The sequence below is a fragment of the Rattus norvegicus genome, chromosome 5, assembly GCF_021556685.1.
Source record: "Rattus norvegicus strain SHRSP/BbbUtx chromosome 5, alternate assembly SHRSP_T2T, whole genome shotgun sequence".
Lineage (NCBI taxonomy): Eukaryota > Metazoa > Chordata > Mammalia > Rodentia > Muridae > Rattus > Rattus norvegicus.
This window is the reverse complement of record NC_141538.1, coordinates 43474677-43499685: the sequence shown is the minus strand read 5'-3', so window position 1 is coordinate 43499685 and position 25009 is coordinate 43474677. Positions and strand designations below refer to the sequence as shown.

Here is a 25009-nt window from a genome sequence, read left to right as displayed (position 1 = left end):
CAGCCACAGATATCAGAGCTAGAGACATGGAACCCTCTGAAACCTAGAAGATCTTTAGTCACGGATGTCAGACATTAAACTATTTACACTGTTGGACTTCGGTTTTGCTCTGATTTGAGTGTGACTGTGCCTGAGGTCTTCCCTTTGGAGTAAGAAAGTGTTTAACTTGTTTTTATTTTACAGAAACTCACAGAGGCTTCGGATATTTTAGAGAGACTTTCGATTGTGAGATTTGGGGTTTTTTTTTATAAAGAGACTGAACTTTGAAAGTGCTTGAATTTATAAAGACTGAGGAACTAAAAAATTGTAATGTATTTTACATTGAAATATTGGTATTAATATGAGGTCTTATGGATGAAAAAGAAAGGGAGTATAGTTCCCTTCTGATGTGTGTTATGTCAAGCTGACAAGAGGTCAGCTGTACTGGGTTTTTGTTTTGCTTTTTTTCTGGGTAAACTGACACAAGCTAAAGTTACCGTACAAGGGAAAGTACAATTGAGAAATATCTCTCAGACTGGTCTGCAGGCAAGCCTGGATAGGATACTGTCACGACTCCTTTTGGTCATAGTTTATGACAGCGTCAGAAAAATAACAAGTACATCCAGTAAGAAAATAATAATGCTAAGGGACCTCTTCTATGACATGCATTTTTGAGTAATCTTTCCCTCCTCTTCTGGTGTAGGTCTTGGATGTAAGCAGAGAAGGCAAAGAGGAGGTGTTCTACGGACCTACACTTCCCTTTGCCTCGAACGGAATAGCAGCGTGTTTCCTTCCCGCTCCGTATTTCACGTGCCCTAACCTTCAGACCCTGCAAGTGCCTCACCACAGGATCGGCACGGTCTGAGAAGCCAGCGCTCCGTTAGAGCGCGTCACCAGGAGACCGAGTGAGACCCTGACATTTGGATGCAGGGCGTGAACATCCTCAGTGCTCGATGCTTCCCTGTCTTGTCTTACAGGTCTAAAATTGTGCTAAGTACTAGCAAAAAAAAAAAAAAAAAAAAAAAAAAGAATAATTTTCTAAACCCTATTATGGAGAACTTTGTCACTTCTTTCAGTGTACGCGAACATACACTATGTATGACTTTTGTTGCGGTGCACCTTAGTGCCGTCCTATGGCACGTTATTGTTTTGTGGATCTTTAGAACATTCTTTGTACCCCTGTCCTACTTAGCGCCGTCTGGGATCATGTGACACCGTCAGTGAGGCACCTTACGCCCATGGCATCAGTTTTCTCGTAGTCTTCTGTACTTACGCCTCGGTATTACTTAACATTCTGCAGCTCCGCTCAGAAGGGTCTCAGCAGAATGACATCATATCAGCTTTAAGTGCCACTTTTCCTTCAAAGTGACAGGAGTAAAGGACTTGGAAACGTTAGCTTTTCCACCTTGGTTACTCTGACATTGTATCAGAACTCTATAGGGCTAGGTTTCTCACCGTTGGAAGACGATAATTTCTCATTCCCGCATTAACTAAAAAAAAATGCCGTGAGGATTAGGCCAACGCTCAGAACTTTGCCTAAGGGCAAAAAAAAAAAGTTACTTCAGCTTTAAAGCGTTTGTCTGCTGCCTCTAGAGCCCGAAAGGGAACCATTTTATTTCCAAGTTTATAACTTCCGAGATGGAATGTTGAGAAGGTCCTGTGGGATAGAGGAGTCTGAGAGCATGGGGAAGGGACTGCACCCATCCTGAGCAGGAACGCCAAAGATCCCAAAACCTGGACAGATTCTTGCCTCAAAGAATTCCCTTTAATTGTCTCACCTAAAGTTTTTTTTTTTTTTTTTTTTAATTACCGGTACTAACCATGGCACCATAGAAGGCTGTGACCTAAGTCTGAACTGACAGCCAGAAGTTCTCATAGACATTTTCCAAGTTGATAGAGGTAGAAGTCTTGCATACTTCGCGGATTCTCCGCCACTGCCAATACATTTTTTTAAATTATTACTCCTTTCAATAATGAATAATTCTTTTGGTAGTCTAGAGTTTTGGGTTTGCTCTATATCAAACTAGAAAGAAATAATCTTAATAATCGCATCTTAATATACATCCAACATGTTTATTTTTTTCTAATCTTGCCAAGACTTGAGGTCATTTTTATTAAAAGGGAAGCTCCTTCCTCTTAGCCGTTTAGGTCATTTGCTTACGTCACAGAAACTGTCGTTTTATTCATGTAACCACTTATTTTTTAGCATCATAAGTAAATGAAAAAAATGTTTTTTCTTCTTGTTCAGGATGGCCTTCCATTGGCTATGTAGCTACGCTGGCCTCCAACTCATGAATAAAATAATCTTTGCACCTTAACTAATTTACTAGTTTTATGCTTTGCTGTATGATCCCTAAAGCACTGTTCTGCAAATATAAATGATCTCTGGTTACCTGGGTTAAAGGACAGGCAGTGATAGAGAGGGTAAGGAAGAAATGTAAAAGATAGGAGTTCAGACTGAACCAAGGACCACTTGGACGAGTGATGCGGGTAAGTGATGAGAACATTTTAAAAACTGTCTGTGAGCCTTCAGAGATAAACATGACTGACCTGTGAGGAAAGTGCCTTCCTGCCTTTCTGATCTTCAACACGGAGCTACATAAGAAATACGGGATTTCTCCTTGATACATGAATTTTTCCTCTGGTAGTTTTGCGTTGTAAAACCATTAACTTCTATTTATGTTCTCGGGTCCTACACCCAGGGAGTGTAAGGAATGTCTTGAAAATAGCCTGCCTGACAGATAATGGACATAACCCTAGACTATTCTGTATCCATTTCTAACCATTCACCAAAGTCAGCATTAATTACCAGTTTCTCCTTGATGTTCTTCATGGGACACTTTCTGTAGTTTGGATAGATTCCTCACATCTATAATCAAAGAACGGCATCAAAAGTATCACAGTCCCTTACTAAGGAGAAAAAAATGATTGTATAATTGGATCCCTTTCCTTGAAATCATCTGCAATGAGAAAGAAATCTGTGAAATTGTATTTGGTGTATAGACACAAATGCTACCCAGCTCTGTGTCTACTATTTAAGTGTAGTATCCTATGGTAACTTATCTTTCATTTTCAGTCTTTAAAATTAAAGACTATGATTTCCTTTCCATTTGAGACCATAAGACTTTGACACATGTAAACATCAAGTAAGGTTTTTACTTTAAAACACAAACAAACAAACCAAAATAAGACAAAAAAAGAAGTTCTGATTGTTCTGCTGTGAGAGAAGCTAGCAAAGACACAGCATCCATCTACAATGCCAGATGCAGCAAACCCCTTAATCTCTAAAATAAAATGCCCACTCAGCTACAGTTGTGGCACTCCTGTGCCTTCTCATTTTTCTTATACCTGATGTACATGTGTAGCATCCCCTTCAGCTCTTGCAAAAGTCGAACCCCTTTGTTGTTTTGAACAGGAAGTCTAAATGCAGTAGGAAGAGGACAGATACTGTGTCACTAAGTGACATGGCTCGCCTTTACTATTAGTGTATATTCCCTGGCACAATGTAACTTAAACGACTGCATCACATTTTATATACCTATCTCACCGTCATTATCTGCAAACAACCTATTTATCACCTATAAACTAATACTATGATGTAATAAACGGTAGTTATCAGCACAACAGAGTTCTAAGTGAGGACTGGGGTTGCTGTTCAGCTGAAACAGTGTTCGTCTTGCCGGCAGGAAGCCTGGCTTCCCATCTCTAGTGCACTAACCTGGCTGTGCTGGCTCATGTCTGTAATCCCGGTAGGCTTGGGAAGTCCTGGCTACCAAGAGAGTTCGAAGAAGCCAGCCTGCAAACAGAGATTCCAACCCTGTCTTTCAGAGCCAAATACAATAATAAAGTTGGTAAATTATAAGCATGTGGTATTGAATTGAGTAACCTCAGCATTGCAGATGAGCACAGTAAAAACACAACTCTTGTGTCTAATCACACATAGGAAAGAATATGCTTTTTTTTTCTTTTAAGAAATCTAGACCGACTGCTTTAACCGAATCAAGCACATTGCTCTGACTGCCACTTTACACTCCTGCTTGACTAGGCAATACATTTAACTCTAAGAAGGGTGGGCATTTAGTTTTGCTCAGTACAGAAAAGATGTAGGACTTAGAGAAGAGCTCCTTCAGAGTTTCCCAAAATGCAGAGACATATCAATTTCTACAGAAAATCTTACTTGTCAAAGATTCTATAAGAACTGAGTGTGGTTACTGTAATGGTGAGCACCTGACACACCATCATTCCAGCACTTGGTGAGAGGGAAGCTGAGGCAGGGTGATTTTATGGCCTAGGATGCTTAGGACACACACACACACACACACACACACACACACACACACAATATACATGTACAAACAACATTTAAAAGAAATCTTTTATTGAAAAGAATAAAACCAGTATGGGACATGCACCTATAATCCTATCACTGGGGTGTCTAGGAGGATTTTGAGTTTGAGTCTGGCCTGAGCTATGGTGAGCCGAAAATCATACAGTCAGACTCTGCCTCAACAAAACAAAATCACCAAGAAAACAATGCACTAATCAAAACTCCAGCAAACTTGTGAAAAGGTATGGTAGAAGCTACAGGATAATAAAAATCAAGTAATCTAAAACATAATACTATTTTCTTAAATGCTTAAATAGAAAACCAATCAAATGCAGTCATCTCTCATTTAATGGCTGGAATGTATTCTGAGAAATGCGTCCTTAGGCAAAATCACTGTGCTTACACAATAGGTGGTAGTCAATCACACTTGTGGCCTCTGGATGCTATCCAGATTTGTGGTGCTGGTGTAACAAGGCATACTGTTTTACAGTTAGTTTTTTTTCTGAGTACTTTTATACATTAGGAATATAATCTAAAACGAGGGGAAGTAAATACACAAAGCACCAAGATATCAACCAGGAAGTATTACGCAGTGTGCATAGATGTATAGTTCTGTGTCTAGCAGGGCAGTGGGCTTACCTGTGCTAGCATCCGTCCATGTGCTGTATATGTTATACTGTGATGTTGCAATGGCTGTGCACCTAAGTGTTAGAAACTTCATAGCTCTGCTATGATCTCCTGGTATACCTTGGTATGTGTTTCTTAAACATCATGCACCATAATGTTTTACTTAAGAAAAAAAAGAAAAGAAAGGTAAAGATACAGATGTTTAAAATTATGTAACCAATACTGATTTTTGCAGATGATCCTCCAAATTTTTCTTACCCATGGAAACAATCTAGTTAATTAAATTAAAGTTTAAATCACAGCCAAATCTTAATGTCTAATAAAACATTTTCATCACTCTGTTGCCCTTCAATCATCTTTTATACCCATCCCATCTGGTGCTTTATGGGGACTTGACTAGAATAATCACGTATCCAATATGTACATTTTCTTCCTTTTTAACTGTTTTATGTTTCTAAAGGAATGAAATTTATTAATTTTCAGCTTTATGATATACCATGCTGGCCAGCTTAATGAACCTGAGTTCATTAGAATGAACAGTGTTCAGAGAAAGCAGGGGAGTTTAGAGAGAAGAAACTTGAAAGGAACTGTCCATCTCCTGGCTGTCTGAATTTGGATTTTACTGCCATGGTAAACACCATAACCAAACACAACTTGGAAGGGAAAGGGTTTATTTCAGCTTATAGTTGTAGTCCATTACTAAGGGGGCGGGCAAGAACTCAAGGCAGGAAACTGGTGGTGGAAGTGTGAACCGAAGCCAAGGCCATGGAGGAACACTGCTTCCTGGCTTGCTCAGTTTGCTTTTCTACACTACCCTGAACCACTTATTAAGAGGTGGCATGGTTCACAGAGGACTGGGCCCTCCTCTATCAATTAGTAATCAAGAAAATGCACTACGGACTTACCTACAGGCAATCTGACGGAGGCATTTGCTCCACTGATTTTCCTCTTCCCAGATAACTCCAGGTAACAATGTCTTAGGACACTGGCTACTGTAAACAGGGCAGCAGAGATAGGAACACAGCCATAAGAACATGGCTAAGCAATTAGCGCTTTCGGTGCGTGCCCAGGGGTGGTAATAACTAGGTTTGACCAAATTCCTATTTTTAGCTTTTTAAGGTCTACTTATTTTCCTGTGTGTCTCCATCACTTTGCACTTGGTGGTTTGAGTGAAAATGGCTCCCACAACCCTATAGGAGGTAGTACTATTAGGAGATGTGACCTCCTTGAAGGAAGTGTCCCCAGGATGGGCTTTGAGCTTTCATATACTCAATGTCTCACTGCCTTCCTGCTGCCTGCTGACCAGGATGTAGAACTCTCAGCTACCTGTCCAGCACCATGTCTGCCTGCACAACACCGTGCTTCCCACTATGGTGATGACGAGCTAAAGCTCTGAATTGTAAGCCAGCCCCAATTATGTGCTTTCCTTTATAAGAGTTGCTGTGGTCACGGTGTCTCTTCACAGCAATAAAACCTAAGAGGCATTCGAACAGTGATTAACTATTCCCTTTCTCCCACATCGCAGCCAGCGTTTCTTTTCCTAATAATTGTCATTCTGACTGGGGTAAGATGAAATCTCAAAGTAGTTTTAGTTTACATTTCCCTGATTGCGAAGGATGTTGCATACTTTAAAAAGAATCTCTCAACTATTTATTTTTAAAAGATATTTTAAGAGATTTTTTTTTTTTAAAAAGTTTGTGGGGTTAGGGACTTAGTTCGGTGGTAGAGCGCTTGCCTAGCAAGCACAAGGCCCTGGGTTCGGTCCTCAGCTCTGAAAAAAAGAAAAAAAAGTTTGTGTTTGTGTCTATGAGTGTTTGCCATGTGTGGTGTGCAGGTGTCTGCAGAGGCCAAAAGAGGGTATCAGATTTCCTCATGCTGGGGACACATACAGGTGGTGGCAATTCCTGATGTAATTGTGGCAGTGATGGTGCGTCCTCTGGAAGAGCAGCCTCTGAAAGAGAGAATTCTTGCGCTTTCCCTCAATCTTTCCCCTTACTTACTTATTTTTGAGAATTCCATGTATGAGTATTGTATTTGCAGCATTTTTCCATTTCTTCTCTCTAACACCTCCCATGTCCCCTACTCCTCTAATTTATGGCTTCTGCTCTCCACTCTCTTCACACCCACATGGCAAAACATGCAGTCTGATAACCTGTTAGATCTGTGGAACCACAAAACAATATAGACTATTGCCTTTGGTTGCCTGCTGTGAAAGATACTGCACACTTTGGTCATAGAACAAGTGGATAATGTTCTGGAAAGTTCCTCCCCAATGGCTAAGTTTCACAGTGTTGGAAGGTGCTATGTAGGCTGCTGGTGGAGAAGCCTATTGACAGTTCTACCCAACTGTGACCTTGAGAACTACAATCATGACCAGCCTTGCAAGATAGGCCCAGTAGGCAACAGCAGCAACTACTGGGGTAACTGATCAGTGTCCAACTATCTTAAGTACCTACCCATATACTTAGGTATACATAGAATGCAATTCTCAGACCTCATCTGAGAAACATCTTTTGGCAAAGAATTTCAATAGGTCAAAAGGCAGAGAATAAGTGACCCTGGAATGCCTATCCTCACATGGGACATCTATAACACCTTCACCCAAGGCTCTGAAAATATTGCTAAGAGGGGGCAGGGTTTATGAGCCTTGAAGTACATGTCTTTTAGACACGATAGGAATGTTGCACCCATGAATTTGCAACAGTGCTGTTGGCCTTTCAGGATCTGAACAGTAACAGTCCACACATCAGCATGCACATGGAAGGCTCATGAGGCCACACACCCAGTTGAGGAGCTATAGGCAGTTGATGGCTATTCAGGGACAGTCAATTTTCTTCATGGTTGGTGGTAGGTTGCCAATGCTCCAGTGGATAGCCATATACCCATGTGAATATAGATAACATTAATCAGTCGGTAGGATATATATTGAGGACATGTATTTGAGAGGATGTATGTGAAGGGAGCGTGGGAGACATTGAAGGAAAAAACGTAGAGTGGATATGACAAAAATGAATTGTAGTCATATATGAAAATCTCAAAGACAGCCCAGTTAGGGGTACAGGATCCATAGGTAGGTAACAGAGTCAGGGTAAGCCTCTGCTCTAGTAGTTGAGGGACACACAGGAAGACCAAGCTGCACACCTGCTACATATTTGTGGGAGGCCTAGGTCCAGTCCTTGTATGCTCTTTGGTTGGTAGTTTAGTCTCTAAGAGGCCCCAAGGGTCCAAGTTACTTAGTTGACAATGTTGGTTTTCCTGTGCAGTTCTTATCCCTTCCAGGTTCCTCAATCCTTCTACCAACTCTTCCATAAGACTTTCAGAGTTCAGACTAATGTTTGGCTAGGAGTCTCTGTATCTGTTTTGGTCAGTTACTAGGTGGAGCCTTTCAGAATACAGTTATGCTAGGCTCCTGTCTATAAGCGTAATAAAGTATATTTAAAGGTGTCAGGGATTGATACTTGCCTGTAGGATGGATCTCAAGCCGAGTCAGTCATTGGTTGGCATTCCCTGTCTCTATGACATCTTTGTCCCTTGGCATTCAAGAGATGCATTCAAGAGACTACAGGCTATCAAATTCAGGGGGAAATAAAGGTCTAAGATATTTCTGAGATTTCAGGGCTATGTTCTCTTAAGAAAATAGTGTCCTCTTGTATAGAAAACAGGGGAGTCAGGCAGCTTGTTATGTTGCCTTGGGATTTGAAAACACTAAACCAGAGGTTGAGAAAAATTAGCACTACAAATAGACTTAAGGGACAAGGCTCATGCCTTTAATCACAGCACTTAGGAGGCAGCCTGGTCTACAGAGTGAGTCCTAGGACATCTAGGGCTAAAAAGAAACCCTGTCTCAGGGAGAGAGGCTTGGGAGGGAGGAGAGTAGGAGGAAGTGGGGGTTTATGAGCCTGTGGGATCAGTTCTTACTAAAGTAATACCAAGACAGGTGAATGACACAGCTTACCACTGGGATGGGGGAGGGGAGGGAGGAAGGGAGGGAGGGAGGGAGGGAGGAAAGGAGAGAGGGAGAGAGAGAGATATTAAGATGTGTTATTCCTACCAAATGAGACGATTATCCAAATTCTTGAAGTAAGCAAGTTTTATTTTCTGTCATACAGGGTTGACTCCCTAAAGTGGGGTTTGAAAGAACTGCATTGAACAAAAAGGAAAGTGGAGTTAATATAGTCCCAAAGCTGCAAGGCTAGGGACTTATCAAGGGCTGGAGAATTTTGGTTATGTGGAAACCTGGCTTAACCTCTCAAAATTTGGCATAATAGCTTATCAGGGTGGAGGTCAGGGTATAGGGCATACATGTCTAATTACAGAAAATGAGTTCAGACATGGACAGATTTGGGTTTTACATTAAACAGGAATGAACTTATTTTGAGCTTGTAATAACCTTGACCTTGTAAGCAATTCTAATCTTAAGATGGTATCAGGCTGGTCTATCACATGCTGTCAAGAAACAATGCAGACAGAAAGAGGAAGCATCTTTGATGAGGAATAGAAGAAAAAGAAAATGTCATAGAGGCCAAAGACCATGAGAAATGAGAACATATTTAGATGCAACTAGAAGAGAATGATTTCTTCCAATGGTGTTAGAAGCAGTCTCTTCAGAAAGGGGCTATGTCTGCGTTACTCCTCTATTGCTGTGAAGGGACACCATGATCCAGGCAATTTTTAGAATAAACCATTTAAATGGGGGCTTGCAGCTTCAGGCTTAGTCCATGCCCATCACGGTGGGGAGTATGGTGACAAGGAGAGCGGGCATGACCTGTGCTCTTGAAACTTCAGAGCCCACCCAAGTGACACATCTTCTCCAACAAGTTCACACCTCCTAATCCTTCCCAAACAGTTCCACTAAATGGGGAGTTAGCATTCAAACATGGGAGCCTATGGGACCATTCTCATTCTAACTACCATAAACTCTAAGGAGGCAGGTATCCAGTAAAGGCCAGGAATGCAAGGAGGCATGGGCATAGTGACAGACAAGTGACGAAGGGTCAGAGGAGATTTTACAGAGAAGGGACAAGTAAGAAAGGCATATAAACCTGTGTAAACAAGGCCCATCTCCATCAGGAGAGGAAAAATATCTTGAAATATACAAACCCAGTTTCTTCTGCAGGGATCCCATCACATCTCTGGTCTCTTGTTTGCTTCATGCTTTCAGGCCATGGTTTTACCCAGGATCTCATGCCTGTGGAATACTTACTTTACCCGTGCAGCCAACACTTGTAACTTACTTTCAAAAACAAATCTTAATTATTTTTAGTACCTATTCTCTAAATGTGTAACTAAATTTTTTTAATTTAAATTTTTTATATAAATATAATTTTATTAGATTTTTTCATTTATTTACATTTCAAATGCTATCCCCTTTCCCAGTTTCCTGTCTATAAACCCCCTATCCCATCTTCCCTTCCCCTTCTTCTAGGAGGGTGTTCCCACCCATCCACCCACCTCTTCTCACCTCCCTTCCCTGACAGGAAGTAGCACTTCTCATGACCCCTAAGTTTCAAACCCTAAGCAACATGCTCTAAAACAGCCCCTTGCCTTTTATCTTTGGTTTGAGATAGGTCCTCAGTCAACCTCAAACTGAGTGTGAACTAGTGACAGTCCTCCTGCATTAGTCTTCCCTAGTTCTGTACTTATAGGCATGCGCCACTGCTAATACCTTATCTGTAAAATACCCTTGGAAATGACCTTGGAAAACAGGCGATAGCTTTTGCTTTCTCTGACGTGCCATGCCATGTTGATAAGCTATGTTTATATAAATATATGTATACTGGGGATTGAAGTTGGGCCCTCATACAAATCATTCTGTCGCTGAGCTATATTGCCAACTCCTTTAATGGCCTTTTTGAGTTGCCTTAGAGAAATCACAACACATGGGCTACAAAGACTGCTCAGCTCTTAAAGCTTAGGTTCACAACCCAAAAGACAAGAAGTCAAACTGCGTTAGCTGCTGAAACAGACAGTATGACTTGGCATTAGACCAGTCACTATCACAATGAAAGGAGATTCTTTGCTATGTAGTTTTTCATAGCCTTGACTCCATTTGTTGGAAGTAATAACAGTTGATTTGGGGGAAAAAAGGAGACCATTTGCCTATCATAAAGTAAAAAAAAAAAAAAAAAAAAAGAAAAGATTTCAGAGATTAGAATTAGGAAAACACTAGAGAATGCTGACTGCATTTTACTTTTAAAATACCATTACTTTTTATCTTTATTGTTTTTCCTCAGTAAAGGACCAAACCCTTGCTGCATGATGACCAAGTACTCTACAACGGAGCTAGAGTTAGAAGGTTGAAGTGTTTTCTTAAAAGACTTAAAAGACTAGGAAAAAAAGAATACAATCCCCAAAACACACACTCTCTCTCTCTCTCTCTCTCTCTCTCTCTCTCTCTCTCTCTATATATATATATATATATATATATATATATATATATATACATATGTATATATATATGTATGTATGTATGATGTATGTATGTATGATATATAAGGTTTAAAAAATTTGGGGGTTATAAACCATGGGATCGGGGATCGTCCATTTATAATTTATAATTGAGGGCAGAAAAAAAAAGAGGAGGGGAGGGGAGGAGAAGAGATGAGAAGGGGAGGAGAGGAGGGGAGGGTAGGGTAGGGGAGAGGAGGGGAGGAGAGGAGGAGAGGGGAGAGGAGGGGAGAGGAGAGAAACTGGAAGACAAATAGCTACTCTTCTGTTGCTGTGATAAACCACATGCCCAAGGTAACTTAAGAAAGGGAGAGTTTATATTTTGGCTGATGGTTCTAGAAGGATAAGTCCATGATGGGGAGGCATGGCAACAGAGGCAGGAAGTTAAGAGACGACATCTTGAACTGTGAGCAGGAAGTAGAAAACTCTTACTCAAGTACAGCAAATCTTTATACTCCCAAAGCCCACCTCCAGATACACTTTTTCCATTAAGGCTCTACCTCCTAGACTTCCCAGCTGGGGAGCAAGAACTCATATACATTAGTCTATAGCAGGCACTATCATTCCAACCACCACACACTCTCTCCTTTTATTGTTACGAATAACAGAGCTATCCTGTCAGTAAACTAACCAACTTAGACATTTTTACATACATTATCTCATGGATTCATATAACACTGGGACATTAAAAAGATTACTAATCGTTTTGTTTATAAAGAGCAGTTAGATAAACACCTAGTTTGAGACTTATGCAAGTTCTTAACCGTACAACTGGTTGGAACTCCTATTGAAACTCTTGTATTTAATGATGCGTGCCCAACAAAGGTCCAGAAGGTGAAGTGTCCAGCCTCCCTGAGACAGTTCCACAGAGAGAACAAAGATAAAGCCTAGCAGCCTCTATGAGATGCTACATTATAAGAGCAAGGAGACAGACTAGTGGACTTGTCAGACTTTCTTTACCAGCAACCTTGAGATGTTTCCAGAATACTAGTTAATTCTTTAAAGGTTCTGTATTTTCTCTCTTTGATAAGCCTTCTAATGACAACTCTGGAAGATAAATAGAGAAAAAAAATCTAGCAATCTACAGAATGTATATATAAGTAGTGTTGACATACTTATTAAGATAAATTGTAAAATCCTTCAGTCAGAATTTGTGTGATTCCTATACACGTTTATTTCACTACTTAGTTTTTGTAAAAGTCTTACTTGCTACCTTTCCTTTATAACAAGAAAACAAATACATAGCCCCACTTTCCTTCAAACAGTACAATGGAACAGGCCAGTAAGGTAATGGGGGGGGCATGAACACAAAAATGATAAAGATATGAAAGTAATAAAAGCAAATTAGTCACTAAGCAGGGTTCCAGTACACACTGGGTAATACATACTCAAGAGAGCCATTCTGGTTCAAAAGGTCTTTAATTTAGTTAAAAATCTCTTCAAAATAGAGCACAGTTTTACAGAGTTCCTAGTATCCTATTATACAGTTACTAATTAGCCTTCCTCCTTATATATTTATATATACTTCATATATGCAGGCAAAGAAGGAGGTTATTTGTGATACAACGTCACACAATTAATTACAGTACCAGCTCGAGTGGCACAGAGCAGCTTTAGACAGAGACATCGCAGACAGGAAGAACCACGCGGCAGCATCACAGCTTATCACTTTCCAGTCTCTGCTTCTCATCCTGCCCCGCCTGTCCTAGGCGAGATAAAAGTTTGCTATATGCTTCCCTGTTTAAGGGGGGAAAAAAAGAAGAAATTCACTTATGGATTTATAAATGAGTTTATAACAGATTTAACACTTAAAAATAGTATCTAATGAGTAAAGTCAGGTGTCAGGATTCGTGCAGTCTTTAGTGTAACTTGTATGTACAAAATGACTGCGCAATGAAGCAAGCGCTCATCACCATCTGAAATGATATAGTTCCATAACAATGCACTCATGGCACGCTGTTTAAGGCTAACAATGGCATGATCACAATAGGGATGTGGTTCACCAACACGATTATGGAATATAAGCATTACCCCAGGACGCAGTGTCACAACACCAGCATGTGATTTATTTTTTTCCTTTACCTTCTCCTTATCTTTAACAGTTTGAAAATAAAATGGTGTTTGTGATCATCTGTAGTACTTCCTGGTGTTTGAGATTGTTCTTTCTTTAGAGAAGGGAGAGGGTTTATGTAGGTAGAGATACAGATGAGCCATGTCATTCCTATGGCTTGGCTCCAAGAGGGCAAGACTGGTCAGAAGGCTGAGGCAGGGTCTACAGTGGCCAAATTTTATGGTTCTTTAACATATCCACTACTTGATATGCTGTAAGACGTATTCTGCCTAGAAGTTCTTTCGTTAGTCTAAATACCTGTGAGATTCTAAATCTTTAAAATGAGTCTCTTTGTGAACATGCCTGGCCACAAAGAGTAGCTGTGTGTGCAAAGGGAAAGCCGCCCCGTGGGAGGGCTGCCCAGAAGGAAACGGGAGCAAAGATAAAACATAGATTTAGAAAGTGTTAAGTCAGCAATTCTGGAGAGAGTGTGTGCTAGCCATGGGAGGTTTGTGGGTGCCCAGTCATTGAGTTAGCTAAGCCATATTAAAATCTAGAGGGTGTGAGTATATCTTTCATTCATGAATCCAGAGCTCTTGGGTGGGTACAGAGCCGCACACTCCTGCTGGGAGCACAGAGCAGACTCCATAAAATATTTACTGCTACAAGTAGCACATTAGCAAACGCTGTTGTAGTAGTCCAGTGGGCAGGGTTCACAGGGAAATCCAGCCTTTCCATGAGAACTTCTCAGACCCTAGATGCTAGCAGTTTTTGCCAGGGCATGTTTTATGGTATGAAAAGGCACTGTTTCTTTAAGGCTCTGATTTGAATCGATCTAATCTTTTCTCTGTAGAAAACAGAGGCCAGTCAAATTCTCTATAAAAGACATATGCCACTGGGACGCTATGTGAACTTTGTAAGTTTCCTTTTAACAGTTTCTATTGACTGTGCTGCAAAGATGGGATGGACTCTTCTAGTTAGCTAATGTCATAAGCATTTAGGATGTCTCTGGGGATGGACTCTTCTAGTCAGCTAATGTCATAAGCATTTAGGATGTCTCTGGGTAAACTGACACAGAGTTCCATAGTAAAATGGAATATATGTCATCTGGCTGAGAAAATGCCTTCATAAGATCCAGCAGCAGGTAAACTTGTAAGGAATTTTTTAAAGTAGTGACTGATTTGGGAGGGCACAGCCCACTGTGGGTGAGTTCAGTCCTGGGCTGCTAGTACTGGGTTCTACAAGAAAACAAACTAAGCAAGCCATGAAGAGCAAGCCAGTTAGTTAGCAGCACCCTTCCATGGCCTCTGCATCAGCTCCTGCCTCTGGGGTTCCTGCCCTGACTTCTTTCAGTGATGAATTACTTACTGGGAAGAGTAAGCAGAATGAACATTTTCATCCAGAAGTTGCTTTTGGTCAACTAGGCAACTAGAATAAAGTATTCCATTCTGTAACATGGCTTAGGACATACTAACAGTTCCAGTGCTGACTCCTCTAAAACCATAGGTTTATTCTTAGAATGACAATGACGCCTTTGTCTAAATAGCCAGCATTATTTTTGGATGGGTTATAAGCTTATAAAATGAAACAGAACAGAACACCCTAATCACGTATATGTAGTCAAATCCATACTGTCACCTGCCTTACTCATTGTCACACTGGACATAGCTGGGTAGTTGATCTGTCAATATGGATTTTATATGACAAGTCACCTGAGGCTTCGAAATCCAGCTGTCCCTAAGGACACTGCATGTTGAAAAGATAAGCACCAGGAGGTGTGCAGCTTTGAGGTGGCCATTTCAGCAGGAACATGGTGATGATGCATGGCCCGCTAAGTCACATGACTGTCTACCCATGCAAGCATTACAAAAGTGACAACAGTCATAGCACTGAAGCATTCTTCACATCAAAAGAAAACATCCCATTTTCCTAAATGGGCAACAAAGCATTTTAAAAGAAAGATAAAGCATGTATTATAATGCATTATATGGTACACAAAGTAGTCTAATCAAACATACCTCTGTGCAATATTTTTGCCGAGGCCCCATTTCAGCTCGGAATCCTTCAGAGACTGAGTGAGGGTAGGAATCAACTGGATGCCAATGTGCTGACTCAGTGCTGCTACTGTCTCCAGGATGCTGTATACTTGATAACTGTATTGCATACCGTAGTCCTGGATGAACTGCCTGACAGCAAAACAGACAACCTCAGAGTCAGTTTGGGCCAGTGATTTACGTTATAATCTCTTCTCACCACGCAGGACCATTACTTCATAAGGACTGAGAGACTGTGCATGGTAAGGCCTTATATGTTTGCTTAACTACTAGAAGGAGGGTGGTCTCCCATAGTATGGCTTCACCTTCAACACTTTATCCACTTGCCTCCGTCACCGAGAACGTTGGGATTACTAGTTTGTGTCACCATGCCCAGCTTGTGGACACTTAGAGAACAACAACAAAAATGATTGGAAGGTGAATCAGGTGGCTCAAAAAAAAAAAAAAAAAAAAAAAAAAGTAACTCTAAGGACTTTTCATGATATTCTCCCCTACAAACCTGGGATACAAGGAGCGTGAAAGGCAGTAAACAAAGTCACGCTTCCTAGTTATTTTTTTAGCCTATCACATGTCTGTATTAGTCAATATAGTCATGAAAAATTTATTCGTATCTTTTTACATGTTTTAAGTGAACAAAAAACCTTATAGGCAGAAAGTCTTTATAAATAAAAAAAAATTATGTCTAAAATTTCCACATTCCACAATCAATAGAACAAAGATTTGACCTTTCCTTTTCTCCTATGGTGTTGGAATGTTCGTGAATGTTTAGTATCATATCAAGTGATCATAACTGAAATTAACTGGAAAGAGCAGACAAGCACCAATTATGAGACAAGAGGAAGAGACCAGGAACCAAATATGCAACGCAGAATAAAAGAAACACACCTCAAATCAAGTGTCATGTCGTGCCTGGACGGGGACATGTGACAGGATGCACAAAAGCTAGCAGGCAGACCCCTCAGGGAGAAATGGCACAAAGACTCTGCCCTAAGAGAAGACTCCAATCAAAGCTAAGGAACTCTAGGAAACTTCAGTGTGTATAAAGCAAGTCGGAGGGCCGGGGACAGGCATTTTTACACAGCATCCCCAGGAGCAGGTAAGCAAGCTCCGAAGGCCTGTGCACCTGTTGTTGGAGCTTACACTTGCTTGTGTTTTTCTTCTTAACCACATTCTAGATTCTTTCTCACTGAAGACACAAGTAATTTCAAGTCAGTCAGCTTACCTTTCTCCTTGGCACTTTTACTTTTCAAAAAAGCAACACAATGTAACAAAACCACTGCCCCAAATACTGTAATTGAAACACTGTAAACAAGTAGTAACACATTATGTTTGGGATAATTAGTTATTTAAAAAGCATGTTGGCCGTCAAATGGCTGGCAACCCTCTCCTTGCCAGTTGGCATGCTTTCTAGTTACCTAAACAGAGAAGTCAGCTGGGTGGCAGGTCCTCCTTCTGACCCCACTTGGCAGGTTTTTACCATGCACTGCAGGTTCTCTGTGGCCAGCCTTTTAACTAGGAGAAAATGATAGGATTACACAATGTGTCTGAACTGACCATCTGGATCTTCATTTTTAACACTCTTGATTTAGAAAAATATGTTGTTTTCTTCAAGTATCTGCATACTTTTTTTAAGTTTTCAAGTGAAATAGTTTTAAGTTTGTTTGTTCTGAAGAATACCTAAAAAGTTTAAAAATCTATTTTGAGTCTCAAAGCTGAAATAATGCATATGAAGATGTTTTCTCTTTAGAAAGGTATCCATATTCAAAACCCTTTCTACCCCAGCTTACAGATTCATAAAGACAAAAGGGAGCCTTTTTAAAGGCATAGATTTGCAGACATATTGATTTTATTTTTAAATTCACAGGAGCCTACCTTTCATCCCCTACAAACCTTTAAGTAGCAAACTAGACCAACCAATGTACCTTTGCTTTAAATTACCAAACATTTGTATTATTTATTTAACCACATTCTCTAAAATGCTGTGCCTGAACATACAGTGCAAAATACTGCTGCAGTTTGGATCTTAAATGTGCGGCAGCTTTTGTGTTGAGTGGCCAGCCCTCGGTGCAGAGGAGAGGGTGCCTCTTCCTTTTCCTCCACTGTTTCCACCGTGGCAGGTGAGCATTCTGCCTCCACGTGTGTCCCCCTCAGGATCACTGTCTCACCTTAAGTCAGGGAGGAGGTCAACCAATTACAGACTGAAGCTTACAAAACAGAGGCAGGCAAACCTTCCGCACTTCGTTATTTGTTAGGCTCATGTGAGGCTGACTAATAGAAGCTACAGTAATAAAAGACCTGAGCAAAGTGTGTGGAAACCTTAGCATGCTTTGGTTTTGTTCTGAGAACAGGGTTTCTCTGTGTAGTCCTTGCTGTCCTAGAGCTCACTTTGTAGAGCAAGCTGGCCTTGACCTCACAGAGATCCACTTGCCTCTGCTCTCTGAGTGCTGGAACTAAATGTGTGCACTACCACGTGCAGAAGATCGGAAACTAGTACAGAGAAAAGATTAGCATGCGCTTAATGCAATAAAACTCTTGTTTGGGGCCCGTTAACTGTGTCTCCACTGTTCCAGTGCACATGGCTCAGAGTGGAGTAGATGCCTCACATACGGTGCACCAAGTTTTAGTATAGTCAGAGCTGTGCCAGTATCGCCGGAGTCAGGCTCATACCACTTCTGTTATGTCAATAAGAAACCCTACACTGTAGTTATCATCTGATTCCCCCTAGGTAAGGAAGCTTATCTCCTTCTGTCTCACAGACATGTTTTCTGAGAGCTGGTGGAATCCAAACTGGATAAAGCTATTCAGAATGGCATATAAATTTAAAACTTATGAAGTGTTACTTCTAGAGTTTTCCATTTAGTGTTAACAGTTGACCCTCTGTGGATAACATGTAGTACAGTTGAAACCACAGGAAACAAAACCATGGCTGTGTGACAACAGCTGCTTTGTCTGCTTTGAGGAATCTTGAATGAAGAAGTGCAAGACCTCTGTTGCACTTCAACATGTTAAAGTTGAACAAGGGCAGTGTTTCTAAAGAGCCAGGTTCTCTCTGGAGCCACCAGAGGGCATGTCCTCCTGCCAACCGACAGCACAACCCGGAAGTGTAACAGAACTCTTTCCTGACTCAGACTAAGAGCAGTCAGGAATACTATAAACACTGAAATAAGTGTATATTTAAGTGAAATTATTAAAATTTTTGAGAAAAGACAGAACATGTGAGATATATTTGAGCTTTCCGTCACTACTTTGGGGACTGCCCTCAGATCCCTCAGGGTCCCTTGCAAACTCAAACTTACCTTAGAGATTAGAAGACAATCACATTGTAACAACACACACACACACACACACACACACACACACACACACACACACACACACACTCTGTTCACAAAAAACAAGGAACAGAGGCCTAAACTGCTTATCAAAACATGTCACAGGGGGATTAAAGATCACAGTTTAGAGTGATCATGCAAATTAAGGCTGATGATACCCAGAGAAAAGGAACTGGAACCAAAGGTGCTTCCCAGGTTTGTCCCAAATTGCTTGGATATCCTAGCAGACAACTAAAGAGAAGAGACTGACCTCCCACCACCTGATATTTGATAAGTCTCATGTGATATCACTGGAAGCCTGCAGACTTCTTCTTTTTTTTTTTTTTTTTTTTTTTGAGGAGCTAAAAAGCCTAATCAAAGAAAATACCCCATAAACTACTTACCTCAAGGAAGAGGGGGGAAAACAAAACTCTAAATAAAATAGGCTGAACTGTGTCCATATTTGATTCTTTTCCCCATACCTCACTCCAGCTACTGTCAATACTTGATTCTTTAGCCATGATAAATACCAAGGGATGGAAAATAACCTGTACCTTTAATAACTATCAATTTAATCCATGAGAAAAAAATCATTGCTTAGCTTGTACACAGAAAATGCTGACAAAAATCAAGACTGATGAAACTAACCTTGGGGTTCATTTACCAACACCAAACACTTTAAGACTCCAGGAAGGAGCAGTTCAAGGTCACAAACACCCAATGTGGTATCCTTGAAGAGCTGGAGGATGAAGGCCAATACGGATGCTAATCGAGGAGGGGGTGAGGACCCTTTAAACTCAAGATAGGATTTCCTGAAGAAAAACAAATTTTATTTTATTTTTCTTCTATTTAAAGCTCTATTGAGTAGAATCAAATGCCATTTATGTTAAAGATACTATAAAATTATTCCTTAAATAAAGTATGTTTCTAAAAAACAATGTATGTAGTCTATCATGTTAACTTTAAAGATCATTTTGGTGTGTTATGTGCTCTGAGAGCTAGTAGAGATATAAACAAAACTTAAAGTAACTTAGTTTTAAAATGTATTTACCAAACCTAATTTCTAACTTGTTTTCTCTTTTTCTCATGGATGTCTCATCCCTTACCAGGTCTGTCTCTAACGTCAAATTTGCATAAATAAATCTCCCCTCACATTTATTTATTTAGAATTTAGCGGGGTCTTATATTTCTAAATAAATAAAAGGACTATAGTAGGAATTAGCTTCCAGTTCTTGCTTTACCTTTCTTTTTTTCCCAGTAGGAATTTAGAGAACTAACTTCAGATTGAATATCATCTCTCAGGGTACAAAAATTGTAACATTAAAATTCAAAAGAGGTTTTAAGGATAACACCCTCTTTGTCTCAGCTTTACACTTAACTGCCTAAAACCAGTTCTGGTCACTGCTCAGAAAATGAATAAGCATGACAATTGTTGCATTTCTTTGGAAAAAAATCTAGACATTATGAGAGTTGATCAAATATTATTTAACCCCCGCCCTGCTTGCAGATGATCTTAGCACTTGTACAAGGAGGGCAAGTTAGGCCCTACCACTGAGAGACATTCCCAAAGCCAAAGCCCAAACACTACTCAGTCCAAACTGCACATACATACTTGTTTGGAAACTAGCAGTATACAGCAGGAGACCCAGTAAATTCTAGGGCTTATAAACTCATTCAAGGAACTATACTTCAGAATCACTTATGGTCCACATCCACAGTGACGCTCACAAAACCTAGGATAGTACAGTCCTAGGATAGTACAGCCACTCTCTGAGGGAGTGTTTGTTTTGTTCTATGCACTGCTGAATTACTAATGCCCCAAAATAAACATTTATTTGGCACATACTGGACAGCAGATGCAAATTAAAAATAAGCACATACAATTATGTGAAAAAGTACAAACCATAGACTCATTATCTAGTGAAGAAGTTAGATATGACCATACTAAAAAAAAAAAAAGTGATTTTAATTCATGTGAGTAGTGCTTTGACAAGGACAGAATCAACAGGAATTCTGAGCAAGAAACTTAACTCCAATGGATCCCACAATAGAAAAGTACAGACCAGAGGAGCCACAGGAACCCACCCCTAATTCTGCTGAATAAAACCAAACACCACACACATTTCTAGTCAACTAGAACCTACTGTGGAAAAGAATAAGACCATCCTTCGCTAGACATGAAGGACAACAGAAAGCTGGGAACCTAGTTGAGATTCTAAGCAAGGGGCTTAACTTGGTGATAGGGATTTGAACTCAACTCTCCCATTTGTCATGGAATTTAATATTAAAAGTAGGCAGTGCCTCAAACACCATAACAGATTATTATAATCTTGATGGCAATGAAGATCCAACCAAGGCAAAAATTATTCAGAACCTGAAAACTGGGTCATATGCTACCCTGTGGTATTAGTGCAGGTTTATAAAGAACAAACAGGATTGAGTCCAGGGATGGCTTTCTAATGAAGTAAGTGGCAGGGACAAAGCTTCAATGCAGGGAAGTATAAAGCATCTTGAAGAGCAATAACCAAACCATGGTCATGGGTTTGAAGGACATGTGTAGGACAGGGACACTATCACCAGAAAAGATAACTGACAAATTGGGTAGCTAGAGGACATCATATTATACATCCCTCTGGAGGGCAGAGAAGTGTCAAAATTAATCTGGCTGGCCTTGGTGGTGCACACCTTTAATCCTAGTAGTTGGGAGGCAGAAACTAGTGGATCTTTTTTGAGTTCCAGGCCAGGTACGATGACCCTGAGAACTTGTACTAAACAAACAAGCAAACAAAAACCAAAAAACAAAAACATAAAAACAACCCAACCCATAAAATGAAAACATAAGAGAGGGAAGAGAGCTTTTCTTTTTTTAAAGAACAAATACTAGATACAGCAATGACCATAATGCAGGGTGATAATAGAAATGTGAAATGAACCACACAGCTTCCGAGTAACATGACTCTGGGAATACAAGAGAAACAGAACTCTGTATTTACATCTGATCATCAAGAAGATCAGGTCAAGGCTGGGGAGGCAGCTCAGTCAGTAAAGCATTTACTTACACTGTAATCATAAGGGCCTGAGTTCAATCCCCAAAACAGAAATAAAAACTCTGACATGGCTGCTTATATTGTACTGTATTGTATTGTATTTATGTATGTATATGTGTGTATGTATGTATGTAATGTAATGCATGTATGTATGTACTGTAATGGATATCATTACTACAGAGGGATGACCTCTGGGGTGGATTGCCCTCCTGGGCAATCTAAGTCAGTGGGACACTATGTATCAAAGAAGGAAAGATGACCAAAACATGACTTCTTTGCCTCCGGCCTTCCCATGAAGGGGACCCCCACCCGCCAACAGAGAGAGAGAGACAGAGAAAGGCAGATACAGAGACAGAAGTGCAAAGTTATAACACTGGAAAACAGAAACTTAAATAATACTAGATACCATTAATCTATATTACTGTAGAATCCCAAAAGTTTAAAAGATAGTATACTATTAAATACTGCATGAAGACAAAGGGAAGATAATTTCTATCACTGAATGTTCTGTTATGGGAAAAAGGTTAGTTAGAACAAACAGAAACCATCCTACCAAGTTAAGGCTAGAGAGGCGTCTCAGCAGGTGAGAGCACCTGTTTCAGGTCCACAGGATCTGAGTTGGGTTCCCTGGGTCCCATGATGGCTCACAACCACACAAAACTCCAGTTGTAGGGGATACGATGCCTTTTTTTAGCTTCTACAGGCACCAGGCCTGCAAGTTGTATGATTCCCTTCATGCAGGCAAAACACTCAAATACATATGTGACATAAAATAAACCAATCTTTTAAACAGACTAAGTTAATTTGCTGACAAACGGAGTAAAGGTTGGGGCTGAACATTTCCACTCACCTCTGCATTATTTCAAGTGGAATGACACGTACTTCTGTGTGACCTGCACCCGAGCCCAGTCTGATCAGACTGTACCTTTCTTGTTAGTTCAAAGACCCAAAATCAAGAAAAGAAAGCCCAGATATTGACCATATTCTAGAAACATTCTTCCTATCTTCTCAGTGGAGGCTAACTTTATCCCCAAGACAGCTAAAGTTATTTTATCGAGCAAATACAATGATTCCTTTCTTTGAATGCAGGTTCTCTAGAGTAACTCAAAATGATCTGCTTTATGATCACCTTCCACTTCAGTAAAATCCTCACACTTTCTTCACAACAGTCATTTCTAAGGAAGCATCAATCTCTCTACACGCAGACCTTAAGTTATGCAGTTGGGAATCGCATATTGCACTAGCAGGTCATCGAGAATAAGACTGAAGAGAGACAGTCTTATGTCTTGGTAATTGCCAAGAAAGGTGTACACGTTTGTCACTGTTCAATGCTGAGGAACTGGAGAATACCACGTAGCAGTGAATTATCTAATCCTGTGCTCCTTTCACTGTTTGTCATACAGAACAAGGTCAAGGTATGACCTGACGCCAAGGACACTAAGTTGCTGTATCAGGGATTCTACAAGTGACAGTACAGAGGTGGGGAAAAATCATACCTAAAATATGCATTTGTTGAAACACCACAAAAATGGAAGCTATGCCCACATAACCAATCATAGCTACACTCAAGTAGCCTCCATGAAGAATGGTAACAATCAGGACTCAGAGTAGTGTGATGCTGTTAAGCTGGCCTTCCTGGGGTTGTATGAGCTTAGTGAGAAGAAGTGACAGCTAGGTCTACGGTGAGCTTCTGGTCCCTGTCTCCATGATCCTTGTGAAATCACTGTGTCAATATTAGCATTCCTATAGTGCTCAGGGCTCAAAAGGAGGCGTTGGCCTGTCCTCTGGGTTGATAAGGCCACACTTGATAGCGGATATTTTACAGAAAATGTTATTACAAAACAGGAAATAAAACAATTAAGACAATCAGTAAACTAATGATAAAAGCCCATTTCATATTGCTATCAGCATTCATGTTTTCAGTTATCATTCATAAAGTAATTGCTACATGCTATAATCTATTGCAATGAAAAGGATAAAAATACATCTTTAAGTAATTGTCTCTTTTTCTTTCTAAAATTCTTATTTTTATCCCATGCACACTGCTGTTTTGTCTGCATGTATGTTTGTATAAGGGTGTTAATCCCCTGGAACTGGAGTTACAGATAGCTGTGAGCTGCCCTGTGGGTGCTGGGAATTGAACCCTGGTCCTCTGGAAGAGCAGTCAGTATTCTTAACCCCTAAGCTGTCATTCCAGCCCATATAAATGTATCTTTAGTGATGTATATAAGGAAAGTAACAGATACATAGTGAAAATTGACATAACTTTAAAAGCAAATATATTTAAAAAAAAAAGTTCAATCTAAAGCATACAGGAGCTATCGAAAATATTCTGGTAGACTCTTGAGATATGTAGCTGTCACAGTGACTAACAGTCACTCTCCTGTCATTCTTCCCAGAGATGATAATGCATGCTCACATAAAGGCTTTATATAAATGCTCTGTTAACTTTATATAAATGTTATTCCTAGAAGGAATAAGATAAAATTAGGAAGAGACAGATACGTCTTCAGTAGGAAAATGAGCAAATAGTTATAATAGCTATGTGTGGAATACTAGACAGAAATAAGAAACAAACTTTTAAATATATCATTATTGAAATTAAGATATAATTACCTTGGCTTGTTTCCTTTTCTTCCTTCTTGGTGCAACACATTCTTAATGTTTCCTGGGGAAAACTGTTTCTAAGCTACCACACTGCTGGAGACACTAATATTTTTGAGATACTGTGAATTATTTTTTGATATTAGTAACTTCTACATACACCTCTTTGTAATAATTATATGTACCTGATGGCATGGACAATGTGCTTTCTTAAAGGCATCATCCACGGAACAGAGGCAGGGCTTCTCAGTGCCAACAGAACAGGATGCTGTCCAAGATCCGAAACACTGGGTGAGGCTGGGAGAAACCGCCCTATATACTGCTCAATGACATTCCTTAGCAACTGATTCAAGTAGGCGTTTGGATTTTGAGACTGGCAGCACACAGCACATATGCCCTATACAAGGGAAAATAAGGAAAAGGAAAACACTAAGAGGCAAAGTTTCAAATAGTGTTTAAGAATTTACTACCATGTTCTCCAGCATTAATATTCATGGTAAAAATTGTACCTTCTCACCATCGAGTAGGACTTCTGGCATCATGAATAGGTAAGACACACCGCT

At 40.1% G+C, this 25009-nt stretch overlaps 2 protein-coding genes across 8 annotated transcripts in view; one reads left to right on the top strand and one right to left on the bottom strand.

The window, feature by feature from the left end:
* Window positions 1–5272, top strand: part of Klhl32 (kelch-like family member 32) — a 249043-nt gene extending 243771 nt beyond the window's left edge. For 3 of the 6 annotated variants that reach the window (NM_001431162.1, NM_001431163.1, NM_001431161.1), the window contains 1 exon segment: window positions 683–5272. In NM_001431162.1, the coding sequence (NP_001418091.1) occupies window positions 683–844 (162 nt within the window). In that variant the 3' untranslated portion in view covers window positions 845–5272. 6 annotated transcript variants of the gene reach the window in all.
* Window positions 5273–12780: 7508 nt separating this feature from the next.
* Mms22l (MMS22-like, DNA repair protein) overlaps window positions 12781–25009 on the bottom strand; it is a 115946-nt gene continuing 103717 nt past the window's right edge. The window contains 5 exon segments of one of the 2 annotated variants that reach the window (NM_001135780.1): window positions 12781–13117; window positions 15449–15616; window positions 16900–16996; window positions 19444–19607; window positions 24632–24843. In NM_001135780.1, coding sequence (NP_001129252.1) covers window positions 13036–13117; window positions 15449–15616; window positions 16900–16996; window positions 19444–19607; window positions 24632–24843 — 723 coding nt within the window. In that variant the 3' untranslated portion in view covers window positions 12781–13035. 2 annotated transcript variants of the gene reach the window in all.